Source organism: Falco peregrinus, chromosome 5 (assembly GCF_023634155.1).
Source record: "Falco peregrinus isolate bFalPer1 chromosome 5, bFalPer1.pri, whole genome shotgun sequence".
NCBI lineage: Eukaryota > Metazoa > Chordata > Aves > Falconiformes > Falconidae > Falco > Falco peregrinus.
The window spans coordinates 65,713,165-65,735,570 of NC_073725.1; the positions used below are offsets into that span (position 1 = coordinate 65,713,165).

The 22,406-nt window shown below is 50.6% G+C and overlaps 1 protein-coding gene across 11 annotated transcripts in view; it reads left to right on the forward strand.

Annotated features, from left to right (window-relative positions):
• PTPRS (protein tyrosine phosphatase receptor type S) overlaps positions 1 to 22,406 on the forward strand; it is a 161,847-nt gene that overhangs the window by 129,116 nt on the left and 10,325 nt on the right. For 7 of the 11 annotated variants that reach the window (XM_055804730.1, XM_055804737.1, XM_055804729.1 and 4 more), the window contains 10 exons: positions 3,121 to 3,711; positions 4,387 to 4,484; positions 4,978 to 5,231; positions 5,653 to 5,746; positions 5,964 to 6,179; positions 7,943 to 8,100; positions 10,957 to 11,069; positions 13,425 to 13,472; positions 17,653 to 17,750; positions 20,474 to 20,597. In XM_055804730.1, coding sequence (XP_055660705.1) covers positions 3,121 to 3,711; positions 4,387 to 4,484; positions 4,978 to 5,231; positions 5,653 to 5,746; positions 5,964 to 6,179; positions 7,943 to 8,100; positions 10,957 to 11,069; positions 13,425 to 13,472; positions 17,653 to 17,750; positions 20,474 to 20,597 — 1,794 coding nt within the window. The remainder of the gene's footprint in view (positions 1 to 3,120; positions 3,712 to 4,386; positions 4,485 to 4,977; positions 5,232 to 5,652; positions 5,747 to 5,963; positions 6,180 to 7,942; positions 8,101 to 10,956; positions 11,070 to 13,424; positions 13,473 to 17,652; positions 17,751 to 20,473; positions 20,598 to 22,406) is intronic. The other 4 variants (XM_055804736.1, XM_055804738.1, XM_055804739.1 and 1 more) reach the window with 3 other exon arrangements.

Sequence of the window (22,406 nt, forward strand, 5' to 3'; positions counted from 1 at the left end):
TGCAAAGATCTGAAAAGCAGTGGGCAGACAGTGGTAGCTTATACTGCCCACTCTTCTACTATTGTCTCTGAATATAAGTCCCCTTTTTACTCAGGACTAGTGGAGGGAAAAGTACGGGCAGTATTGACCTTTCCTCGCTAGCATTTCTGGGACCTGGGCTCTGTCTGCACATACCACCCAGATTCATTGCTCCCTTTGACCTGTTCTTCGTGGCAAAGTATCTGTCAGCCTCAGAGGATGTGGTGCTGAGCTGGGGTGGCAGGGCCCAGACAGAGGAATGACAAAGGGCAACAGGGTATCCGTTACTCCTCCAAATAGTTTGTGCTGCAGGCAGAAAGGAGACACTCCACCTGTCCTGTCAGTGTTTGCATTCCTGTGGTTTCTGCTCTAGTGACTAAACTGCTGCTCTGCAGTGTGGGATGGGTTTCGTTGCAATGGAGGGAGGCTATGGTGCCTAGACATGGAGTTGTCCCTCATCCAGCCCATCTCTTGTTGGACTGCGATTACCTTCTCTCACCCCGTTTTGCTTGTGCTCTTTCTCTTGTTCCTGCTGTCAGATGATGGCTTCTCCACTTCTTATTTCTTTTCTTTGTGCACTAACTTCCCAACCCTAGCTGTTTTATTTGTTTTGGGGTAGTCATCTTCACCCTGCCTGCAGCAGCTGCATAAACTGACACCATCCCTTGCTTCTGGAAGAACATGGCTCTCTGCCTTTGCAGGGATCGAAGGCCTTTGGTCAGCACTGCATAATTAATCTGGAAACCTCTGCTCAGGCTCTGGAGGCAGCACAAACACTCCACTGAGTGTACAGGACAGAGAGGGCTCAGGGGCCCTGGCCCGAAACGCACAGGGCTGGAGCCGTGGCTGCCCTCCATGCCCTTGCCTTTTCGCTACCCTGACTCACATCTTCATCTCATTTTATGTTCCTGTGTTCAGACAAGCGAATGGGATTTCAGGCTTCCCGTCCTCTCTTGCCTCTCCTGCCTAGTTAAGGGAACAGTATTCAAAAGAACAAGGTTGCTTTCTAGGACACCAGCTCTTGTAGACGTTACAGCAGGGTGCGTTTGGATGTCAGCATCTAGGCTCCTGTCCTCACGCCTTGTCGTGCCAGTGCGCTGTTAAACCTTTTCCTTCGCTCACCCTTCTCTCGTCCCCCTCCAGCTTTGCCCCTTTTTTTCTCACTAGCTCCCTGGTGCTCTCTTCTCGTTTCCTTCCTCCCGAGGCTCTCTGCTCTTCTCATTTTTCTCTTCCGGAGCCTTTCTCTCTGCCTCCCTCCCTTGTCACCCTCCCTCATCTCTCCCCATTAGGATTTGCAGAGCAGGTGATCAGTCACAGAGGGATGTTTTCTCCAGCACAGCAACTATTACCCAAAACTCAATTTCCCCCAACTTGAAATAGCTATTAAAAAAACAAACCCACAAAACCTTTCAAATGGCTCTGTATCATTCTTACCTTCTTTGCATTGTTGAGTCAATATACCTTCTGAGAGGAGAGATTTCTTTCTTTATCATTCAGGGCTCAGGGCTGAATTTAAATACAGTAATACATCCAGTTTTCTCCCTTACTGTCCAAACCAATTGCAAAATAAAACACACACACACCCCTAGTGCTTTCTTCTCACCTTCCTTCCAAACAGTATTTGCTGTGCAAATGTAATATTTTCAAGCTCGGCTGATTATAGCAACGTTTGTGATAAAACCCGAAACATAAAGGTAATGTCACTGATTTTCTCCTTAATGTGTTTCTTAAGCATTTCCAAGGGAGACTCTCCCAGCACTGCTCCCTAGCCATTCTTTGGCAGTTTGAAATTGAGAAAGCATTTGTTTCAGAGGCTACCCCTCATCCCAGTGTTCGGCTGTCAGTCGGTGCAGCAGGCCGAGTGGTTTCCCCAGTTTGACTCTGCCAGGATCCCTGACACAGGCAGCATCCTTCCCTGCCAGCTCCCTCCTGCTTGCTTCATGAGTCGTGCTACAGTCCTCCAGCCTGGCGATGCTTGGCCAGACTCACGCTGCGAGAGTGGGCCGGGATCTCTCCAAACTCCATCTCTCTCCTCCACCTGTTCAACCAGAAGAAAGGCGGAGAGGAGGAAATTAGATCTCTAATAGTGGAGCTGAGTGTAAATGACGCATGAGCTGCTGGAATTAATGCTCTGGTTTCTCCAGCTTCAGGAACCTCTGAGCCTACACATGCCATTTAACTGTGGCTGTGGATTTGCTTAGCGGTTCGGCAGTGCCAAGGCTCATTAGACAGAGGCACAGCACTGCTGATCTCCCGCAATAGCCCCCCAAATGTGGAGGAACTAACTGACAGGTTAAGGAGGGAGTAAGTGAAAACACACCAGCATTCAGCTCTCTTTTTCCCTTCCTCCAGAGGGGAAACTGCACAGAGTAACCAGCGACTCTCCCTGCCCTCTGCCTCACACAGACTTTGGGCACCATTTCCATCCTCTCCGTGCTTCCTTCTTTCTGTACCCAACTGGGTGATCAGATGCTGCCAGACTCTCTTTGCTGGCCTCGTGCCCGCTGCTCAGGACCTGGGGCTGCCCAGACTTCTTTCCCATCCTTCATTACTTCACCCTCAGCTGCTCTGGACTTCCCAGCCTGAGCCAATCTGTTCCCGTCTCTTTCTGCATGAGTTGTGCTGCGTAATGGAGGGAGAGAGAGAGAGGATCGGAGTCTGGGGGACTCCAGCGTTCCTTCCTCGCTGCCCTGGGAAGCAGTCTGCTGGGGGGATTAGGCCGGGAGGCTGGGAGTCAGGAAACCCGAGTTTGTTCTTCCCAGCTGTGGGAGGCTCCGTGGTCCCGTGGTAAGGCAGGAGCTGTGCATACCTTCCCATCCTGAGGAAAGGGAAGAAAATAAATCCAGAAACATGATAGTACCTCACAGCTGACACGCTGGCAGTGCACCTCGTTTCCTGAGCTTGATAGAGACCGTCCACCTGTCCCACCACTGGTGGGTGGCAGCAGCTTGATTTACAAGGGGATACACTAAAGTGCACAGAGTAGAGCTGAAACCTTGGCACTGATTTGAGGAACCTGTTGCCACAGCTTAAGAGTCTGCATCTCCTCACCAGCCACGCTCTGCCACACGTGTGACTGGAGGTGTCTCTCTTCTCTCCCAGTCCCAGGGAAGCCCATCCTGTCTGTGCACCAGACAGAAGAGAACACTCTTCTGGTGAAATGGGAGCCTCCGTTGGATGCGGAAGGCCAGGTGATGGGCTACCGGCTCCAGTTTGGCCGCAAGGATGTCGACCCCCTGGCTACCTTGGAGTTCACGGCCCTGGAGGATAAGTACACCGCTCCCAGCATACATAAGGGCGCCACGTATGTTTTCAAGCTGGCCGTGAAAAGCCGGGCTGGCTTTGGGGAGGAAGCTGTGCAGGAACTCACCACCCCTGAAGACATCCCCAAGGGTTACCCCCAAATCCTCGAGGCGAGCAACATCACATCCATGTCGGTCCAGTTTGGCTGGCTTCCCCCTGTGCTGGCCGAGAGAAATGGAGCCATCGTCAAATACACCGTGGCCTACCGGGAAGCTGGTTCTCCCGGCAACCTGCTGGAAAAAGACCTGCCCCCCTCCCCAGAGAACTCGTACACCCTCAACGGCCTCAAACCCAACACTGCCTATGATGTTAAAATCCGTGCTCACACCAGTAAAGGCCCCGGGCCATACAGCCCAACGGTCCAGTATCGGACATTCCAGCTGGATCAAGGTAGGACTTACCGGTTTCTCCTCCCTCTCTCTCCCCTTGTACCCGGGGCTGGTGCCGGGAGGCAGAGAGCTGGAGAGGTCAAGCCAGGCTCAGCCAGGCTCGTGAGTAACTGAAAGCACTCCGGTTTCACACTCAGTCCCTCAGCTCCAATCTGCCTTGTGCCAGGTAAGTCCCTTTTACCACTTTCTTCTAAGTTAAGTCCGGACACCCTTCTGTCACTGGCACCTGAAGTGGGGGGCCAGTCGCTATACAGGTGGGAAGAGCATTTTCTTCAGCTTTTGCAAACAGCCAAAAGAAAACAGAAAAAATAAAAAAAACCTCAAAACGTGACCTGGGATGGGTTTCCTCACCTGAGCATGCTCAGAAAGCCAGCACCTCGTTCCTGCAGCAGCCACCCAGACCCATAAGTGTGTGGGCAAAGCCATGCACCCTCCCTCACCCCTCCCTGGGGTTAGGCGTGGGGACAGGGAGCATGGGGAGATGGACCTTGGCAAAACACGAGCAAAGTGTGGAGGAGGGAGCAAGGTCTTCCATCCCTGCAGCAGCAGCCAGACCCAGCCTGGCAGACCCTTTTGCCAGTGCCTGACATTCTCTTCCTTCTCTTTCTTGCTCTTCCTTCCCTCTGCTGCCTTTTCTTCTCCTATCTCCTGTTCCTCCTCACTTTTCTCTCAGCAGTTTTGCCCAAAAACTTCAAGGTGAAGATGGTGACGAAGACATCTGTCCTTTTGAGCTGGGAGTTTCCTGAGAATTACAACTCTCCCACCCCATACAAGGCAAGTGAAATGGAGGGGTCAGAACTGTGCTTCTTCCCAGTTCCCTGGGAGTCTTGTCTCTTGGTTTGAGTACGAGGTTGTAAGAGGCAGGAATTCTGAATCCCTGCCTCAGATATGGGCAGATGATGGTTTATCACTACAACAGGGAGGTGGGCCAAAAATCAGGGCTGTTGGGTTGCATTCCCACCACTGTTACCATAGCACTGCCTCCCTAGGCAAGTTACCACAATTTTCCCATTCCTGAATAAAAATTTCTTTCCTAGTCTCAAATCTCAAGGCTTTTGTCTGCATCTACCTTATGCCTGGGGACCCTGCAGTGGGCACAGGAGATGAGACGGCTCCCCACACATGTGCCTTCTATTCCTGTGTTCTATTCCTGCCAAAGCTGTGCCCCTCGCTGCAGACCAGAGCAGTGGGGAGGAGGGAGTTTGGTTGCTTGAGCATTATTAGCCTTGCTCATGGTACAGCTTCGCTGCCTTTTCACCTCCCACAGATCCAGTACAACGGGCTGAATGTTGATGTGGATGGCCGCACCACCAAGAAGCTCATCACCAACCTGAAGCCCCGCACATTCTACAACTTTGTTCTCATGAACCGGGGCAATAGCATGGGTGGCTTGCAGCAGAACGTTGCTGCGTGGACAGCTGCTGACATGTTATCAAAGAAGCCAGAGGTGACCCACAAGCCTGATGCTGATGGCAACGTGGTGGTGATTCTCCCAGACGTGAAGAGCTCTGTGCCTGTCCAGTAGGTTCCTGTTAAACTGCAGATGTGGGGTCTCAGTTCATGCTGGGGGGGGGTCAGCCCTGATGGCTGGAGTCCACAGTACAAATCCGCAAGGGCAGTGGCAGGGAGTGCGTTCCCTGCATTTGTAGCCTTGCCTGACTCTTGTCTTTTGGAGCCATTTTGCAGAGCTAACAGGGGATGGCAGAGAAATGCAAAGGGAGTAGATAAGGAGACATGTCATATGGGGCTGCCACTGAATTCAAGCTTGTTCCAGGAGCATCAATTACAACTGTGCTAAATTAAAAATAAGGGGCTTGCTGGATTGAGCCAGTGGGGCTGTTTTGGCAAACCTAGCCTTCTGCATCATTGCATGCACTCTCTTCTGCTGTGGCTCGGAGGAGATCAATTCCTTGTATTTCTTCTGATTATCCCCAACTCTTAGGGCTTACTACATTGTGGTGGTGCCTCTAAGGAAGTCCCGGGGAGGACAGTTCCTCAACCCCTTGGGCAGCCCTGAGGAGATGGATCTGGAGGAGGTGAGTGTGGATGAAACTGAAGCCAGCTGTGGGCGTAGAGGAAACAGCTGTAATGGGTGGGATGGTGACCTGGGAAGGTGGTTTTGGGGTGTCTGTGCTCCACGTTCTGAGTAGCTATGGTGTGGCCAGCCTGAGTGGGATGGTTTGGCTCACCCTTCCTGCTCCCTTGATGGTGCTGAAGGCATCAGGGCTCAGAGTGTTCCTTTGCTCCCTCCAGCTTGTTCAGGACATTGCCAGGCTCCGACGCCGAAGTCTGCGTCACTCCCGACAATTGGACTTCCCCAAGCCCTACATTGCTGCCCGGTTTCGCTCCCTCCCCTCCCATTTCATCTTGGGGGACATGAAGCACTACGACAACTTCGAGAACAGAGCCCTGGAGCCAGGGCAGAAATATGTTGTCTTCATCCTGGCAGTGCTCCAGGAACCCGAGGCTGTAAGTGCTGCCTGCTTTCTCTTGCCCTCTTCAGATGCTTGTGCCCCTCTGTCCCCATTAGTGACCAGAGACAGCAAGTGCTCCCTTGCGAGCTGCCAGCAGCCCTGGTGCCCTCCTGGCATTCGCTGTAACTCTCCCACCAGGTGCCAGATCTTGAGATTTTTGTGTTTGTAAAGACCTTCCAGTCCAGCTGTGAAGCTTCTGCATATGGCTGTTGGAGCTGTTTGTGCTTGTGTCTGCACGCAGCAAACGTGTTTTCCCAAGCAGAAAGGCTGATGATGCGAGCTTTTGTGCTCTCCTGCTGCATTTTGCTGGTCTTCATAGGCAGGACTTGATATACCTACAGCTCCAGATTGGAGTCCAGAATGGGGAGTACTGAACTATCCACGCAGGACTGCACTCAAGTTCAGAGATCCCTAGGTCCAATAAAGGGTAATTTCTTGTAAAGCCTGTCCTTTTATTCCTTAGAGCAATGACCCTAGCCATCCTGCTTTAAGAACAGCATGTCACACGCCCTGGTCATTACTAAGTTCCCTGTCAAGCAGAGAGGGGAGTATTTTTTTTAATGCAAAACTACATATGCTTTCTACTACTTCAGCACCTCTGCTGGCTTCAGTGGTGCTGTGTTTGGCTTTAGGAAAACAACTGTTTTGTAATATTTACCTGCCTCCTCCCTCACACACAATAGGAAGCAGTCTAATACTTTGCTGTTTTTAAATCCCCCTATGGAGTTGTAGTGGAGAGCTATTTGAAATTAAGGGTTTTCAGAGTTTTTTTTCCCCAAATAAATATTTAGTTGCGTATTTGATATTAAAGGATTAGGCTGACACGCTTCTGAATGGGTTTCTCAATCGGATTACTGCAGCTTGTGGTAATTTCTGCTTTAAAACAAGGTACTACATACTCACTCACAGCGGCCTGGATTCACAGCAGTTCCCAAGTATGTAGCAGTATTTCGGTCTTGCCGAGAGCTGACAGAGTTCAAGCACTTGGAGTCCAGATCTTCTCTTCTTGTCCTGTCCCAGACTTTTCACTCAAACGAGGCCATGCCAGTTCTCCTCTGTGCATTTTAGTTTCTGTATAAGATGGAAATGCATCCTTCCAGGGATGGGGAGATTGTAGCGCTCACGAGAGTGCAGGCAATGCTCATTAGTTAGGATTCTGGTGCGTTCAGACGTGCCTCTGATTCTCCTCAAGAGCCCAGCTCACTGCAGAGGGAGCAGAGGAGACATACTGCATTTTATTTATTTATATTTCAGGGTTGGTTTTTTTCAGTCATCAGACCAGACTCTTTATAAGCGTTAATTCTTGTTTTAATCCCTTCCCTCTTTCTCTGTAATCCCATCTGACTGTCAAAATCCAGATGGTTGCATGAGAGCTTGGAAAAAGTGTTTGTGGCAGTGAAGAGGGCTCAGGGATGTGGTGGAACAGAGGCATAGTCAACTGGTTTTCTAAAAGTGCCTCCTGGCTACAAGATGAGGTGAGCCGTAGGCACGAGGCAGTCTTACCACTTCACGTGATGTGATCTTCGCTTCTCATGTCTTACCCAGAGCACTGGAGGAGGAAGATACCTGTCATATGGATGCTCACAGACAAGGGTTTTTTCTACAGGTGAAAGAGCACATTTTTCTCTGTTATTACATGGTTTGTGCTGCAGAGAGCTCACATCCTGTCTAGCAATTTCTCTTGTGGAGTACTTCTCCATTGTTTTCTGTCCCAATTCCATCTCTGAACTGTGTCCCACAATTTCTCGTGTCTTCCAGACTTTTGCTGCTAGTCCTTTCTCCGACCCCATCCAGCTGGACAACCCTGACCCACAGCCGATCATTGATGGAGAGGAAGGGCTGATCTGGGTCATCGGGCCCGTCCTGGCCGTGGTATTCATCATCTGCATCGTCATTGCTATCCTACTCTACAAAAAGTAAGAGATGCTTCTTGCCCAGATCTGTGACCATTCTGAATGTCCCCAGCTCTAGTCCCTAAAGGGAATTTCCTCCTTGGTCCTGTAGTTGTCAGCTGAGGGCAAATCCTTCCACCAGCAGCAGAGAGAGGAGCCCTGAGGCACAAATGGAGGGGTCTGAGTGGCACGGGAGAGATTAGCAGTGGGTTGCAGGGACTTGCACCCATGGCACTCTCAGTAAAGCTGTGCTCATCTTACAGGCAGTCTGTTGTTATACATGTGCAATGAGTTTGTCAGGTCTCTTGCCTGTCTCCCCCAAAAGAGCTGCTCACAGCCTCAGGCTCCCCTTTCTGTGCTCTGTGTGCAGAGTGGGGGTGCTGCAGAGAAAGCATCTTTGTGCGGTGGATCAGCAGAGACCAGAGACCCCCATTGTTCTCAAACTGGTTTCCAGCTGGAGGTGGGAGGTGAAAGCAGGGTTGTGATGTGAGTCTGCAGGAGAGAGAAGGGAACAACCCCTGGCAATCTCTCCCTTTTCCTTGCCTGGAAATCTCGCCCTTTTCCTTGGCATTCTGAGCATCTCATGGTGCGTGGATGAGACCGGGGGCCTCTCGAGCACACCCAGGCTACACTGTGCAATGAAAGAGAAGAGGAAAGGAAGCAGATGCTGAGCAAAATAAGGCAAGAAAAAGGGCAGGATGGCAGCTATAGCCAATGCAGGGGTGTCCTTACCTGGGACATCACATACCCAGGATGGCAGCGAGCTCTTTTAACCCTGCTGCATCTTTCATCCTCACAGGTGTGTTCACTTATGCACAAGGGTGTGTCTTTTGCATCCCAGCAGGTGTGAAGCTGCCAGGCTCACAAGTGCTCTGGGGTCAGACACTCCAGTGGTTCTTGGTGTTCTTTAGCCCTGATCTAAGTGGGTAATCTCTACTGGTCCCACCTTCTACCTGTGCTACCAGGGTTAGAGCTGAGCAAATGCTTCCCCTTTCCTCTGCAAGGTCTTTCTAACCTGAACATTTGTCTTGTCTTTTCTCCACTTACTGCTTTCCTGGACAGCAAGCCAGACAGGTAAGAGCACCAGATTTGCAATTTGTTTAGGTTCTTTCTTGCTGTGTGCCAGGCAGTGTTTAGTGTCTGTGGTGATGGGGCTTTGTTGGTATGGTTCCTACCGTTACGTCTGTCCTAACAGGAGCCCTGTGTCAGACTAGCATGAGACCATGTTTGAATCAGGGCAGAAAAAGTAAAGAAAGCCCAGCTTTCTCCTACTTGTCTGTTCCTAAATATAATGGCCCTTTCTCAAGCTGAGCAGCAGTGACAGTAAACGGCTCATAAAATGTTAAGTTAATGGAGCAGAGAAACACCCATTTGTGTTGCAGTCAGAGGTGGAAGTGGGTTTCTCCATGTCTGACTGCTCTGTACAGGCTGTCCCTGAGCCGCTGGCATACTGGAGGCAGAATCTTACCAGCTGAGTTGTCCTCGCCCCGTTGCAAAAGCTATTCTTGCCCCATCAGCCAGGGACTTCTAACAGAGTTCGTTTATGACTGCAGAAATTAGACTTATTTCAAACCATTTCCGAGGCTGGGAGAGCTTTCACTGGAAGTAACTGATGGGTTTAGCCAATGAACTATTAACAGCAGTTTCAGAACTGCGGCAAAAATAAACTACTCCCAAACTGCAAAGTGGTATAATTCTAAAATGCTGCCCCATGCAGTGCTGGCAGGGCTTGTGCCACTTCTTCTAGCTATTAATGACATTAAGAGACAGCTAAAAATGTACTGAATAACCTTCTCTCTGCCTAAGTAATTGCCATTACTGCTGCAGGCATATTATTAGAAGCTTCGGTGCAACCCTAGCAGGTGAGGTGAGGAGCTCTACAGCCATCTTGCTATAGAAGAGCTGGACAATATTTGCAAGCCGCAGGGTGTGGGTACACATTCTCTGCCCGCTGGAGAAGTTCTGCTCCCGGCAGCTTGTCACTGTTCCCTTGCCAGAGGTTATGACATCTGCAGATCATCACTGGGCTTTGCTTACAAATTCTTTTCAAGGAGAATGAGCCACTAGGTCAGCGAAGACTTTCAACTGCCTCAGCTAACTTAACCCGTTTTGAGTAAAATATATTAGGAAGCACTTAGATGTGCAGCTCAGCTGGCAGGTTGGAGTGGGCTTCAGCTTCTGGCACGAGGTGAGACAGATCTCAGCAGGCACAGCTGTGATGGGAAAGCATGTGTCTACGCTGTTTTTTGAACCCAATTTTTAGGGTTCTGCAGATCAAGAAAGGCTGAAAATCACTGCTTTGACTTCTCTGTCTGCAGCAAGGCACTGAGAGCTCCTAAACAAGCCAACAGAGCAATAGCAGTACTTTTCATCCAAGGTCACGGTCAGGAGATTCTGTACTTTTCCAAATGATTTTCCAAATGATGTTGGCTGTGGTTCTCTCGGGCTGAAAATGGCTTGGCCACGATTGGAAAGGCTTCTGCTTGCAGAGCTCTGCGAAGTTCAGTGGAGGCTTGGCTGTGCAGGGAGGCTGAGGTGTGAGTTCACAGCACCTCAGCTGCTCCTTGCTGCCTGTCTGTACTTCTGCTGTGAGAAGGGGGAACTTCCAGATTTGTCTGAAAGCTGCTAAGGGGCTGCTGGGCCCTTGTAAACCCATCAAATACAGCACTTGCAAAACCCTCCGAACCTTATCCCTTTTCTGATGCGTTTTATGTAATCTACATCCTTGTCTGCCTCGGACCCTGGTGTTGGTGGGAGCTATGCTCAGGTCTGACTGGCCTGAGTAGCTGAAGAGACTAAAAGGCCCATAAGCTAAGCTGCTTTTCTTTTTGGTTTTTTTGTTTGTTTCTTTTTTTTTTATTATTTCTAATTTGTTTAAAGCAAACGGAAAGATTCAGAGCCACGGACAAAATGCCTCCTGAACAATGCTGAAATCACCCCTCACCACCCTAAGGACCCTGTGGAAATGAGGCGCATCAACTTCCAGACTCCAGGTAACCGGCTGCTAACCGGCCTTTCTCACGGGGAAGGCAGGAGCCGAGCAACTGCCCTTCCCTTGGCCCCTCCTGCCTGCGTGGAGGCTGCTGCAGTGCTGCCTGCCAGCGCCCGCGCCAGCCCGGGATGCAGCCAAGGAACCTCCAGCCTTGCCTGTGCTGAGCGAGACGGCAGAGAGAAACCTGTGCCGGGCAACCTCGGGGACCTTGTGCAGGCTGTGCCCCTGCTAGCCAGGCGGGAGGAGGGGCTGCGCCGCATCCCCCGCTCAACTGCTGCGTTCTGGGCTGAGTACACAGCTGCAGCGCCGTGGCCGTGCCAAGCTTGCCGGAGCACCGATGCTGCCGCGCAGCACCGTGCCTCGTGCTGGGAGATCCCCTGGGCGGTGGAGACGAAGTGTGGCAGGCTGCCCAGCACGCAGCACTCCAGCCACGTCTGTAACGGGAGCTTTCTGCTTATGTGCCAAACACTCCTGCTGGGAGCCAGGCCCACCGGCAGGCTGTGCGGGGGCAGGGGGTTGCTTCGTGCAGGCGAGGCAGCATCTCCTCGCTCAGTGCAGGCGCTGCCGCTGCAGGCAGCTGCTGAGCAAGCGTGTAGCTGCACTCAGCTACCAGGCGGAGAGGCTCCACGCACCCTCGTCTCTCCCCATGTGTGTCCCCACGTACGTGCACGTCTAAGCTGCCTGCATGGCACCTCTGCAAGCCACCACTGAAAGCCCAGCACGGGCACGTCCTCACGTAGACAGACACTTGGTGATGCTGAACAGTGCCTGCACACTGATACACACCTCTGCCTCCGAGTTCCTGGTGCTTGAGGATTTGGAAGGGAATTTATTGTGCTCTGTGGGGGCTGGCTGTTGTTTTCAGTTTGTTTGTATTTTTTTGCTGTTTTGTGCTTGTTAGTAATGTTTCTGCAGCTCCTGTTTCCCCTTCCCATCCCAGTCCTGTCCTTAGCGTTGTCTGAGTTTTCTCTAGGGTGAGCATGGCAAGTCAAGTAGGTACCTTGAGGGCAGGGATCTTTGGGGAAGCGCAAAGGCAGCACCAAGCTAAGGGCTTCATACCAAAAATAGTTAGGAGCAGCCTGCTAGTATCGGCCCAAGCTTAGCAACGATTGAGTCTGAGCTGAGGGATAGAAGCAGGTTCCGTCTAGCATGCAGGGACTGAATGCAGAGCAGTTCAGCAGCAGTTAGGCCCCTAAATCAGGTCTTGCTTAGTGGTGCTCTTGCGGGAGAGTCTGAAGGTGTTTAGAGATCTTTTGAGTTTCCCCAGCTGCGGCTCAGCAGCAGTTTGCATTTCTCTGGGCTCAGTGTTACATACTGGGTGCAAAGGGGAGCTCCTTTTGGGAGTGTTCAGGTTGGCTTCTGGGCGCTCCAGGTAGTGGTGTGAGACCCAAGAGGAAGAGTTGCACTCCCACATGTGAAAACTTAGGCTAAGATAACAATAAAGATAAAAGGTTGTGGCCATGCAGCTTAGCCTGGGTGCTAAGAAGCAGCTGGAAGTACGGTTTCACGTGTTTCCCTTACTGGGTATTTCTCCCTGTCCCCGCAGGATAGCAGTCAGCTAAGGGCACTTGGAGCTTCGGTTAACACAACTGATAGATGAGTGAGTCTGTCTTCTACTGACCCTGCTGGTTTGGTCATGGTGCACCTCTGAATTCTTGGTCTAAGAGGCTTGTGAAAGGTAGCTATGGCATGCAGACCTGCCGCTAAGGCTCTGCTAGGCAAAGGTCTGCAGATCTCAAAAGGCTGCCTGGCTTTGTCCAGTCCAGCTTTAGAAAGAGGCTGCCAGCTTTTCTTTGTAAGTTTATCTAGCCAAAGAGTTCATCTCGCTCGTTTATTCAGCGATATGGTTTGTAAAGCAATAAAAGGTTTTAAAGGGTTTGGGAGAGCTGGTCACCTGCCTCCCACAGAATTTTGCAGACAATTGGCTGAAGATGGAAAATCAGAGCTTGGAGTGTGCAGGTGGTGATGGAGAGTTTGTGGTGGTGCAGTTTGCAGGGGAGGACTCCATAGGTGCTGTCTGAATTGAAATAATTTGAATTAAGTATGTTGTGGTTTAGAAGAGGCTTGTAGGCTCTGCTCCAGCCAGGTGACCCGGGGTCCAGCAAGCGGAGTCTCTGTCGTGTCCCCAACAGCAGAACGGAGGGGCGACATGGGGATGGGAGCGTGCGTGAGCATCTGTGCAGCTGGGAGAGGGGGAAGCATAGCACATCTTAGATATCCTGTCCTAGCCTAATTAGCACAAAAAATAAATTTCTTTTCCTCTTTGCATTTATGTTGTTTTTTTGGTTTTTTTATTAGCATGAAATTTTTACAAAAGTGTATATTTTATTTATTTATTTTTTACTGTTTTCTGCAGATTCTGGTCTGAGCAGCCCTCTCAGTGACCCTGAGTTTGACTTTGAAAGTTAGTTCCTGTGTGTTTTTGTTCCTGTTGGTTTCATTTCCCCCTCGCCCCCCATTATTATTTTTTTCTCTTCTGTCGTTTTCCTTTCCAATTCTGTTTCGTTCCTGTTATTATTTTTTTTCTAATGCCAAATTCTCTGTATTCCTGCCGTGTTTGCCCATCTCATCCCTTTTCTGTGCCATCTGTCTGTCTGAACTGCGCTTCCAGTTTTACAGTATCAACTCACAGGCCTTTTGCAAGACGAGGGTAGTCACAGCAGCAGAATAGAGCCCCCAGTAGCAGCGTGGGACACTGGCCGTCCTTTTGTGTCTCTTTTGCTGTCTCAGGAGAAAGACCTGGGTTTCAAGGCTTGCTTTTCTCCCCAGTATTGAAGAGGTTTCATTTCAGCAGCTTGGCTAAATGTCCCCCGTACTTATTGACGGGCAGAAGGTGATCTTTTGTGCACTGGTGTGTGAGCGTTGTATGTGTGCGTGCCTGTGCTTTTGTGTTCATTGCTTCGTAACGCAGGGAAAGAGAAAACCGGAGCTGCAGCTGATGAACCCCCCTCTTTGGAAAGAACCGCACAGGCACCTTTCCATGTCAGGCGAGGAAAAGGGCCGTTTCCCATCTGTGGCAGGTGTCTGTTCCTTGGCATCCACTTGTTCCAGGAGCACAAAGACCGGAGGCCTCTCCACGGTCCTCCACACCCCCTGGGTTTCATGCAGAGTGCCATCCAGCCGCGGTGATTTTGCAAGGATAAATGGGCTCGGGCCCATGTAACAGATGTTAGGGTGACGTTTCTGGCGAGTTGGCTGGTGCATAGAGAATCAAGTCTTTTGTGATAAGATTAGAGAGATTCAAGTGATTGAAACGTTAGATGAGACTGGCTCTAAAAGACTTCATCCCATTAGAAGCCAAGATCCCAGCTTTGCAGGGTGGGTTTTGGGTTTGATTTTATTTTTTTTTTTAAATGCTGGGCAGGGAAGTAGATGTGAGGTTTCAGCTGACAAATGTGAAGAATCACAGATGCTGCTTGTGCTCAGAGCTGTGAGGGCAGGGGCTTTTTTCTGACTAGTTTAATCCAAATATTGGTCTCTCTGGTATTGAATACTCCTGCCAATACTGTCCCAGTCCACCTGCCACCTCCCCTCAACCACCTTATTGTAACAGAGGGGGTTTGTGTGTTTTTTCAAGCCGCACCGATCCTCGGCCCCCGGCAGTGCTCCCGCTGCCATCCTCGCCACTGCGGGAGGTCTCCCTGGGTGGCAGCCCCACAGGTAGCCAAGAGGCTGCTGAGCAGAGCAACCTGCAAGCCATTTCTCTTCATGTCTGAAAAAGAATTATTGAATTAAAGCAGACAAAAGAGAAGCTGCTGCAGCTGACACAGCAGTGCCGACTGGTACCACTGGGAAGTACCACTTCTGGCTCATTTAAGATCAGACTTCTCCTGGATCTTAATGGGAACCCCCATGCACTTGGCATTTTGACCAGGGAAGTGTTTATCGCTACAGAGGTTTCTGGTCTTCTTTTATAATAAAGAGCCCTAGAAATGGATCCCACGAGGAGATTTCTGTCTCTGACAGCAGCAGAACAAGGCGAGTTCCCATGTGCTCTCAGCCAGTGGCTGTTTGCAGCGGGCTGGAGGTGGGGACGGGATGTTCCCCAGCAAAGAGACAGAGCTGGTTTTCAGGAGCTGGTCACACTGAGGATTTTTCCAGGAGCTTTTATGAAGGAAACTTGTGAAATGCCTTCAAGGGGAATGTGACTTCTCATTCCAGATTGGCACAGTGGGCCTTTCTTGTGCAGCCTGTTTGCTCAGAGGGAATGACACATATTGCTCCATGACTTCTAAGCCAAAGAGAATCTGGGGGATTTTTTTTTTTCTTGCTTGCTCATTATTACTGCGTTTTTCGATTGTTTGGGGTTTTTTTTCCTTTTGACCTACGTGTTCATCATTTGGGATTTCATTTACAGCGCTGTGTTTCTAAGCACACTTCAGCAAATAATCTCTAGCTTTTTGCAGCAGTCAGGTGGTAGCAGCTGGGCTGAGAGCTGCCCAGCTGCCTCCCAGCCCAAGGGGAGAGAAGTCAGTGAGGGGGTGACCTGCAGAGGTCTGGAGACAGCTTATTGTGTTGCCAGAAGTTGTTCTGAGTAGGCTTTGGCTTTGCTCTAATGTCACAGCTCAAGTTATGTTTGCTGTCCTCTTCAGCCCTTACTTTCAGAGGCAGGACAGACACTGAGAAGAGTGTTTATAGTACTCCTTTGGTTTCATCTCTGGTCTCGGGCATCTCAGCCGGTGTGACCTTCCCTCCAACGAGCTCCTCCAAGCCCCCTACCCCCCCTGTCTGCACCCAGTGCTGTGGTACTGGGGTGGGTGGCAGCCACCTTCCAGTCCCAGGCGGGAAGCAAAGGGGAAATCCTTCCTGGGGTGCGGTGGGCTACAGGACAGCAAGAGGCTACCTGGGAGCTTTTCCTCCATGAGCCAGGAGAGACTTTCTGCCCTGATCCTCAGCAGACTCGTATGAAGCCAGTGCAGCCTCCAGAATACCTTGGGGTTATTTTTGGGAACTTTTTGGTCCATTCCTCCCCACCCATCCTTGTAATTTTCAGCCAGACTTCCTTGTGCTGAATACAGATGTCTAGTTAGCTTAGGAGACACCTGTTTGAGTGGTGGTCTCGAATCCCCACTCTGTGGCAGACTCGTCCTGTCCCCAGGCCTGGGGGAGGCAGCATCTCTCCAGAAGTCACTGTAAAACTGAGGATGTCATGCTTGCTTTGCCATCTCTGTGCTGAGTTTTCAGAGTATCTGACCATGCTGCTGCCACCGCCACTGCTTTGTCACACACCAACACCCACGGGGCTCGAAATTCTCCCTGGCTTCCATCTCTTCTCCACTCCTGTCCTTCTCATGGGGGATATTGCCTAGGGCTTCTCGGCATGCTGCTGTCCTTGCCCGTCCGCTGTTGTTTGTAGCAGGATCGGCTAGCAGACAGCATGGGAAGCCTTTGGAAAAACATAACCCAATGCAGATGAGCAAAGCACGGAGCGCTTTTCCACCCCGATTTGTAGCATAGCTATTTGAGATGATGGGAAGGGAAGGTTCCCTGCCCTCCCCACAGCTCCAGCTGCCCCTCTCAGAGCACGAGGTGCAAATAATGCTTCAGGCTGAAAACCAAGTCTGCCTTGGCTGCTCAGCCCCTTTGTGGCCGAGATATGCCTGCAGCCTGACCGGTCCGATGCAGCGGGGCCCTCCAGTGTGTCTTGGAGAAGATCAAGTCTGTTCCTTGGCAGTTCTGCCTGCCTCAGTACAAGCACAACTAAGCGCTGGGGAGAATTGCAAGGGCAGCAGGTGAACCAGGGCTGGGAGGCATCGGTCTCTGCAGCAAATTGTTTCCCACCCCCCAGACTGAAAGGGGCAAGAGGATCTTTTGCCTTTCCATCACAAACCAGAACGGCGTCCCCAGCAGAGCAGGACAGGGCTGGTACAGCCCTCCCCGCAAGTGGAGGAGGGAGGGCGAGGAGGACAGCAGCACTGGCCGTGGCTGAGCTGTGCTGTAGAAGGAATATGATCCACTGGCCACGAGCGGGAAGAGGAGCCGGTGCTTGACACCTCCATACCTGGCCACACTCTTGGAGCGGGGAAGGTTAGACAGCTGTCCCTGAGCCCACCAAGGAGCTTACAGAGCCAAGGTTGTGCAAAGGACAGTTCCTGAAAAGCCTCCCCTGCTTCCCTCCATCTGCATTCCCTTCCCCTGCCCCACATCACCATGGTTGGCTGGATCCCTGCCCCTTCCCTTCTTTTGTGTTGGAGTTTGTTTATGATCATTGCGGGTGCTGTAACATTTGCTGCGTAGGTTCCTCTGGCAGCGTTTGCTCATTTTAAGTCCACTATTGGAATTGCTAACATGCATCTGCTCTTCGGATTTTCCTTTTTGTTTTGCTCTGATTTACACATTGAAAATGGGGCCATCATGGGAACACTCATTTTAATGGTTTTTTTATTTCCTTGATTTTTATTTTTGACTTCCAAGGACACAATTTCGAGCCCTGAATTCTTCTCTTCTAACTTCCCTACTTTCATTGCAGATCTACATTGTAATTTTTTTTCTTTTCTTGTTTCTTCTTTCTTATAAAATGTGCAATGGTTGTGAATTTTTGTTATTATTAAATGAGATTCTTTTCCTGCTGTCTTGTCTTTTAGGTATGCTCAGCCACCCACCAATCCCCGTTTCCGAGCTGGCTGAACACACAGAGCATCTCAAAGCTAATGATAACCTGAAATTGTCCCAAGAGTATGAGGTATGAGCAAGAGTGAGTGCTGTGCATGAGTTTGCAGAGCCAGGAATTAGGAAATTGAGACAGGCCCTCATCCAAATGAACATAGCTTCATTTTAAGGATCGGGTTAGTTGAAATAAAAAAGCTATTTGCATTTTGAAAATTAAGTACTTGCTCCCTGCTTTGCTAGGTTCAGTTCCAGATCATAAAAAAGAAAGAGGCTTGGTCCATGAGCCATTCCTGTCCAAAGAGTGGGCATCTGGGACAGGGTCTGAGCTCCCTTCACAAAGGGGATGCATTTCGGGAAGATGACTGCCAGACAGATGGGTTGGGGAGTTGTCCTTGGGGGGTGCCTATGTCTTGCTCCTGAGTATGGAGAGGACCAAGCCAAGGAATGTGGTACCCAGTTTTAGAGAGCTGAAGCTAAGCGAGATGAGCACCAAGTCCTCCGCAGCTGACATGATCAGCAGCCATGGAGCTAAAGCTGAGAAAACAGGATAATTTGTACCTTCCTTGTCTTGTCTGAGGGTTTGTGCTCTTTTTTTTTCTCCTTGCTGCTAATGTTTGGTTACTCAGATGGGCTCCTGCAGGCAACCAGCCAGGCAGAGCCGCAGCTGCTGGTCTTGAATTTCAGGTCGCTCCCCCAGCCTGTGCAGTTCCCACCTTGCTGGGGCTGACAGGTCAGGCCAGTCCCCAGGCAGCCGGTGGGGGGAAGGTGAAGAGCACCACAACCCCCCGTTATCATGCGTTATCACTGCCGCTCTGAGCATGGCATCCTTGCTGCCGCCGGGAAGGGCTGTGTGCTGGCACCAGCCTGTTCCTGCCCGCTTGCGGTATCGTGGCCGCATCAGCGCTGGTTAAATCCTGCTGCGAATGCCCGGTGCGGTCGGGGCCATCGGTACACAGGTTGCTTTCATTGCAGATAGAACTTACGACTGGATTTTTTTTGTTGTTGTTCAAAGACATAAAACGCCCCGATATTTTTAGACTAACAAGTAGTCTAGACTGCCCAGTTCTGTTCACCAGCAGAGCACGAGGGGATATTTTCTGAACAAAGGACTGGTTCTGGGATGCTTTCTCCCTGGTCTGACTTGCAAACATCGGTATGTGTGAAGCAGCTCTGTATTCACGGCTCCGCACCCGTGATGGGGGGTTTGCGTGTTGGAGAAGGCACATTCGCTCTCCTGGGGTCTTTCACCCCACATTGGGGTGCTGGGGGGGGGCGGAGCAGCAGTCCATTAATATGCTCTATCCAGATTTCAAAGACTGATTTGCATAATGCAATATCCCAAGTGCCCTGGCTTCGTTCCAGTACAACCTCCTCTAGTGGGAGAGCCAGAGCTAAACAAACATCGCTAATGAAATGAATGTGAGGCATGATTAGAGGGATAGAGAGCAAACAGACACATTACAATAGTATAAATACCCATTAGTTAGAAATGCTCCGCAGCCAGGATGCGAGAGGACGTCTGTGTCTGGTGGTTTTGTACCAGCGTTGCCCCGACCGCTGGAGCCGAGCTGTGCCTGGGGAGCTCTCGGGGCGGCACGGGTGCCTGGCGAGGGTTGACCCCTGCGAGCTCAAAGGGGCAAATCCAGCCAGGCGCGCGCAGGACCCTGTCCCCACCGGCCATGAGTGGCAGGCAGGGAGAGCGAGCAGCAGGAAGCACAACTCGGCACGCTCCTGCCAAGCCTCCAGTTGAGGCAAACCCCTAGGGCTCTGCAAAATGATGAAGGAATTAAGCCTTTTATTTAATTCTCTGGCTGAGGATTTAGAGGTAAACGTAATTAACCTAATTTCCATATCTGGGACAGCTGGACTTAAGACAGAAAAAAAAATCCAACCACCAAACCTGGCGTAAATCACCAACATGGGCAGAGAGGAATTTTTGTCCAGTGCATTTTGTTGTTTACTCCTTCATCCCTTCCAGGAAAAGCCATGTTGGTTCAGTTCCTTAGGGCCAGGGTGCTCACCCCTTCTCTGCCTGGGGAGGTGCCTGCCCCTGCCACACTCCTGTGGGGCTTCCCACCTCCCTTTGCACCAGGGAGACCTTTGGCACCCAGTCTGCGGTCCCAAGGAACGCTTTCTGCTGTCTCTGCTCTGTGCAGAGCAGCCAGCTGCCTTCCTGCTGCCCGTGACAGCAAGTTTTTTCCCTGATGTTTCATATCGCAGTTGCACATGTGGTTATAAAGCCTGTCCTAGATTAAATATCTTCTTTGCCAGGTATTAGTACCCAACAAGACACCGGTATATTTATGCCATCTTAATTGTTTAGTTTAACCATGCATAGATTTAGCCTCTTCATCATTTCATAAATACGTTCTGATGTGATTGTTCCTGTTCTCTCCCAATTCCCGGCCGTTTGTCTGTCGGTGAGGCAGGGCTGTAACTAATCCGGTGCGGCCTCAGCAGAAGTACGAGCCAAGGCTTCTGTACTGCAGCCTGAAATTGCACCGATGCTTTTGCCACGGGGTTGCACTGCATTGTGCCCGAGGGGGAACTGTCGCAGGTACCACTCTGGGTGTGCTTGGGACTGAGGGATATGGGCCATGAGCACCCTGTGCCACCCAGCTGGGGCTTTTCCGCAGCAAAGATTGGTTCTTAAGGAAGCAAATGCTGGGAAATGCTGCGTTCCCCAGCTAGACCTTCAGAGCCCCCATCTGTCCCGTGCAGAACAAGGTACGCAGAGCTTGATTTGCTGCTTTTCTCCTCTCTGAGTCTTCCATTTTCTTTCCCCGATTCCTCCAGTCCATTGACCCTGGCCAGCAGTTCACCTGGGAGCATTCCAACCTCGAAGTGAACAAGCCCAAAAACCGTTACGCGAACGTGATTGCCTACGACCACTCGCGCGTCATCCTGCTGCCCATTGAAGGTACCGTAGTGTCTCTACTCCTACGCGGTAGCGCTAGGCTGAAGTTGCTGCAGGGAAACATATTGCGTGTGCTCTTCTCCCTTCCCTCTTACCCTCTATTTATATTCTTCTCTTAACATCTCGCTGGGAGTTTAGCAAGCAGGAGATACCTCTGTAAAGCAGGCGTTTGTTCAGTTCTGGTGACTGACATATTCCCTGGAGCTGCAATCCCTCATTTCAAGGGCTGGTTTATCAAGAACCTGTCTTCCCTTTACGTGGAGATCCCAGCTCGATACGTTTCTGGCTAACGGGAAGAATTCAGACCACATAGTGCTTTAAAGAGAGCAGGAGCGGGGCAGTGGGTGGCGGTGAATGTGGAGTGTACCTGTGCAGCAGATGAATGAGAAGTAAGCACAGGGCTAATTGTACTAATGTTGAGTGTCAGCAACGTAGCAAAGATGTGGTTGCTGAGTTGTACAGACCTAAAGATTACTTGATATGCAGCTCCTGCTGCAGTCCTGGCCCCTAAAAGGCTAAGAATAAGAAGGGGTTAGCGTTAGCCTGGTAGGTCATAAATTGTTTCCTGAGCTGCTTATGTGAGTGATGGTGCAGTCAGAAAATTTACATTAAATCTCAACTCGTGGCTCTTGACAGAGTTGCTCTGGTGCACGCTACGGTAAGAGGGGCTTTTGGTGGAGAGGAGATGGAGTTTAACAGGGCATCTGCTTTGGTTGCTGCTGCCGAGGTAATATTTGAGTTTCATCATCCCAGGTTGTGTGTGGCTGTGCGGAATAGATAAAGCATTTGGAGCCAGGCTGGCACTGCCAAGAGCTGATCATCTGAGCAGAGAGGATATGGGGTGTCCTAATAACCCCCTGGTGAATGTAAAGGTTAAGTCAGAAGCCTTCATGAGAAGGGAATTGCTAGAATAATCTCCCTCTGCCAAGAGGGAGCTCTGAGGGACGTGGGGAGATGGAAGAGCCGTTCCTGGGGTAACGACAGATCACGTTGTTTTGCCAAAAGCTGCACAAATCTGGATCGGTCTTGTCTGCCATTAGAGGATTTTAAATGTTTCTCATTGTGAAGATGACTGTGTTCTGGCTTTTTTTTTTCTTCCGAGATTAATATTGTATGAGCCAAGGAAAACAGTCTTTAAAAAGTTGCCTTGTCATTGAAGGGAAAAGAGCAGAGCACCAGTGTAGAAATGAAGGATGCTTTGGGCTCATCTCAGCTCTCGGGAAAACAGGAGCACGGGGCTGGATGCAGGCAGCAGCCCTAACTCTGCCCAGGTGGCAGCGTGAGGGACTGATGGTGCGAGTGTGACAGGCCAAGGTTTAATTTTCAAGCATCTGAGAGGCTCTGACATGCCTTGGCTGGTGCGTTCCTTCCTACCAGGCTGTATTTTACGCTGAGGGCTGGAAGATGAAAGGAGTTGGAGGAATTAGTTGTTGCTTTCTCTTTGTTTTAAATCTGGATTTGTCAAGGCTGCAGATTGTCACAGTCTGCTTGGTCAGGAAGAAGTACTGGCTTTAATTCCGTGACTTGTCTCTAACTGGGCTTGTCACACAGCAAAACATTGCGGGAGTTCATGGCCACCATTTGAAATTACAGAGTGGACCCAGGGGGACTGGAGAGGAGATTAATTCCGGAAGCTCAGCCTTGATCACGTCCCTGCCACTGCTGCACAGCCACCTTCCCTCCTGAAATTTCAGATTGAGAAGGAATGGGGGCAGGGAACTCTCCAGAAATTTAATCAAAAGCCATTTCTACCAGCAGCTGAAATTACCAAGTACCCTTGAGGACTGGCAGGCAATTCAGCGTGGATTGCAC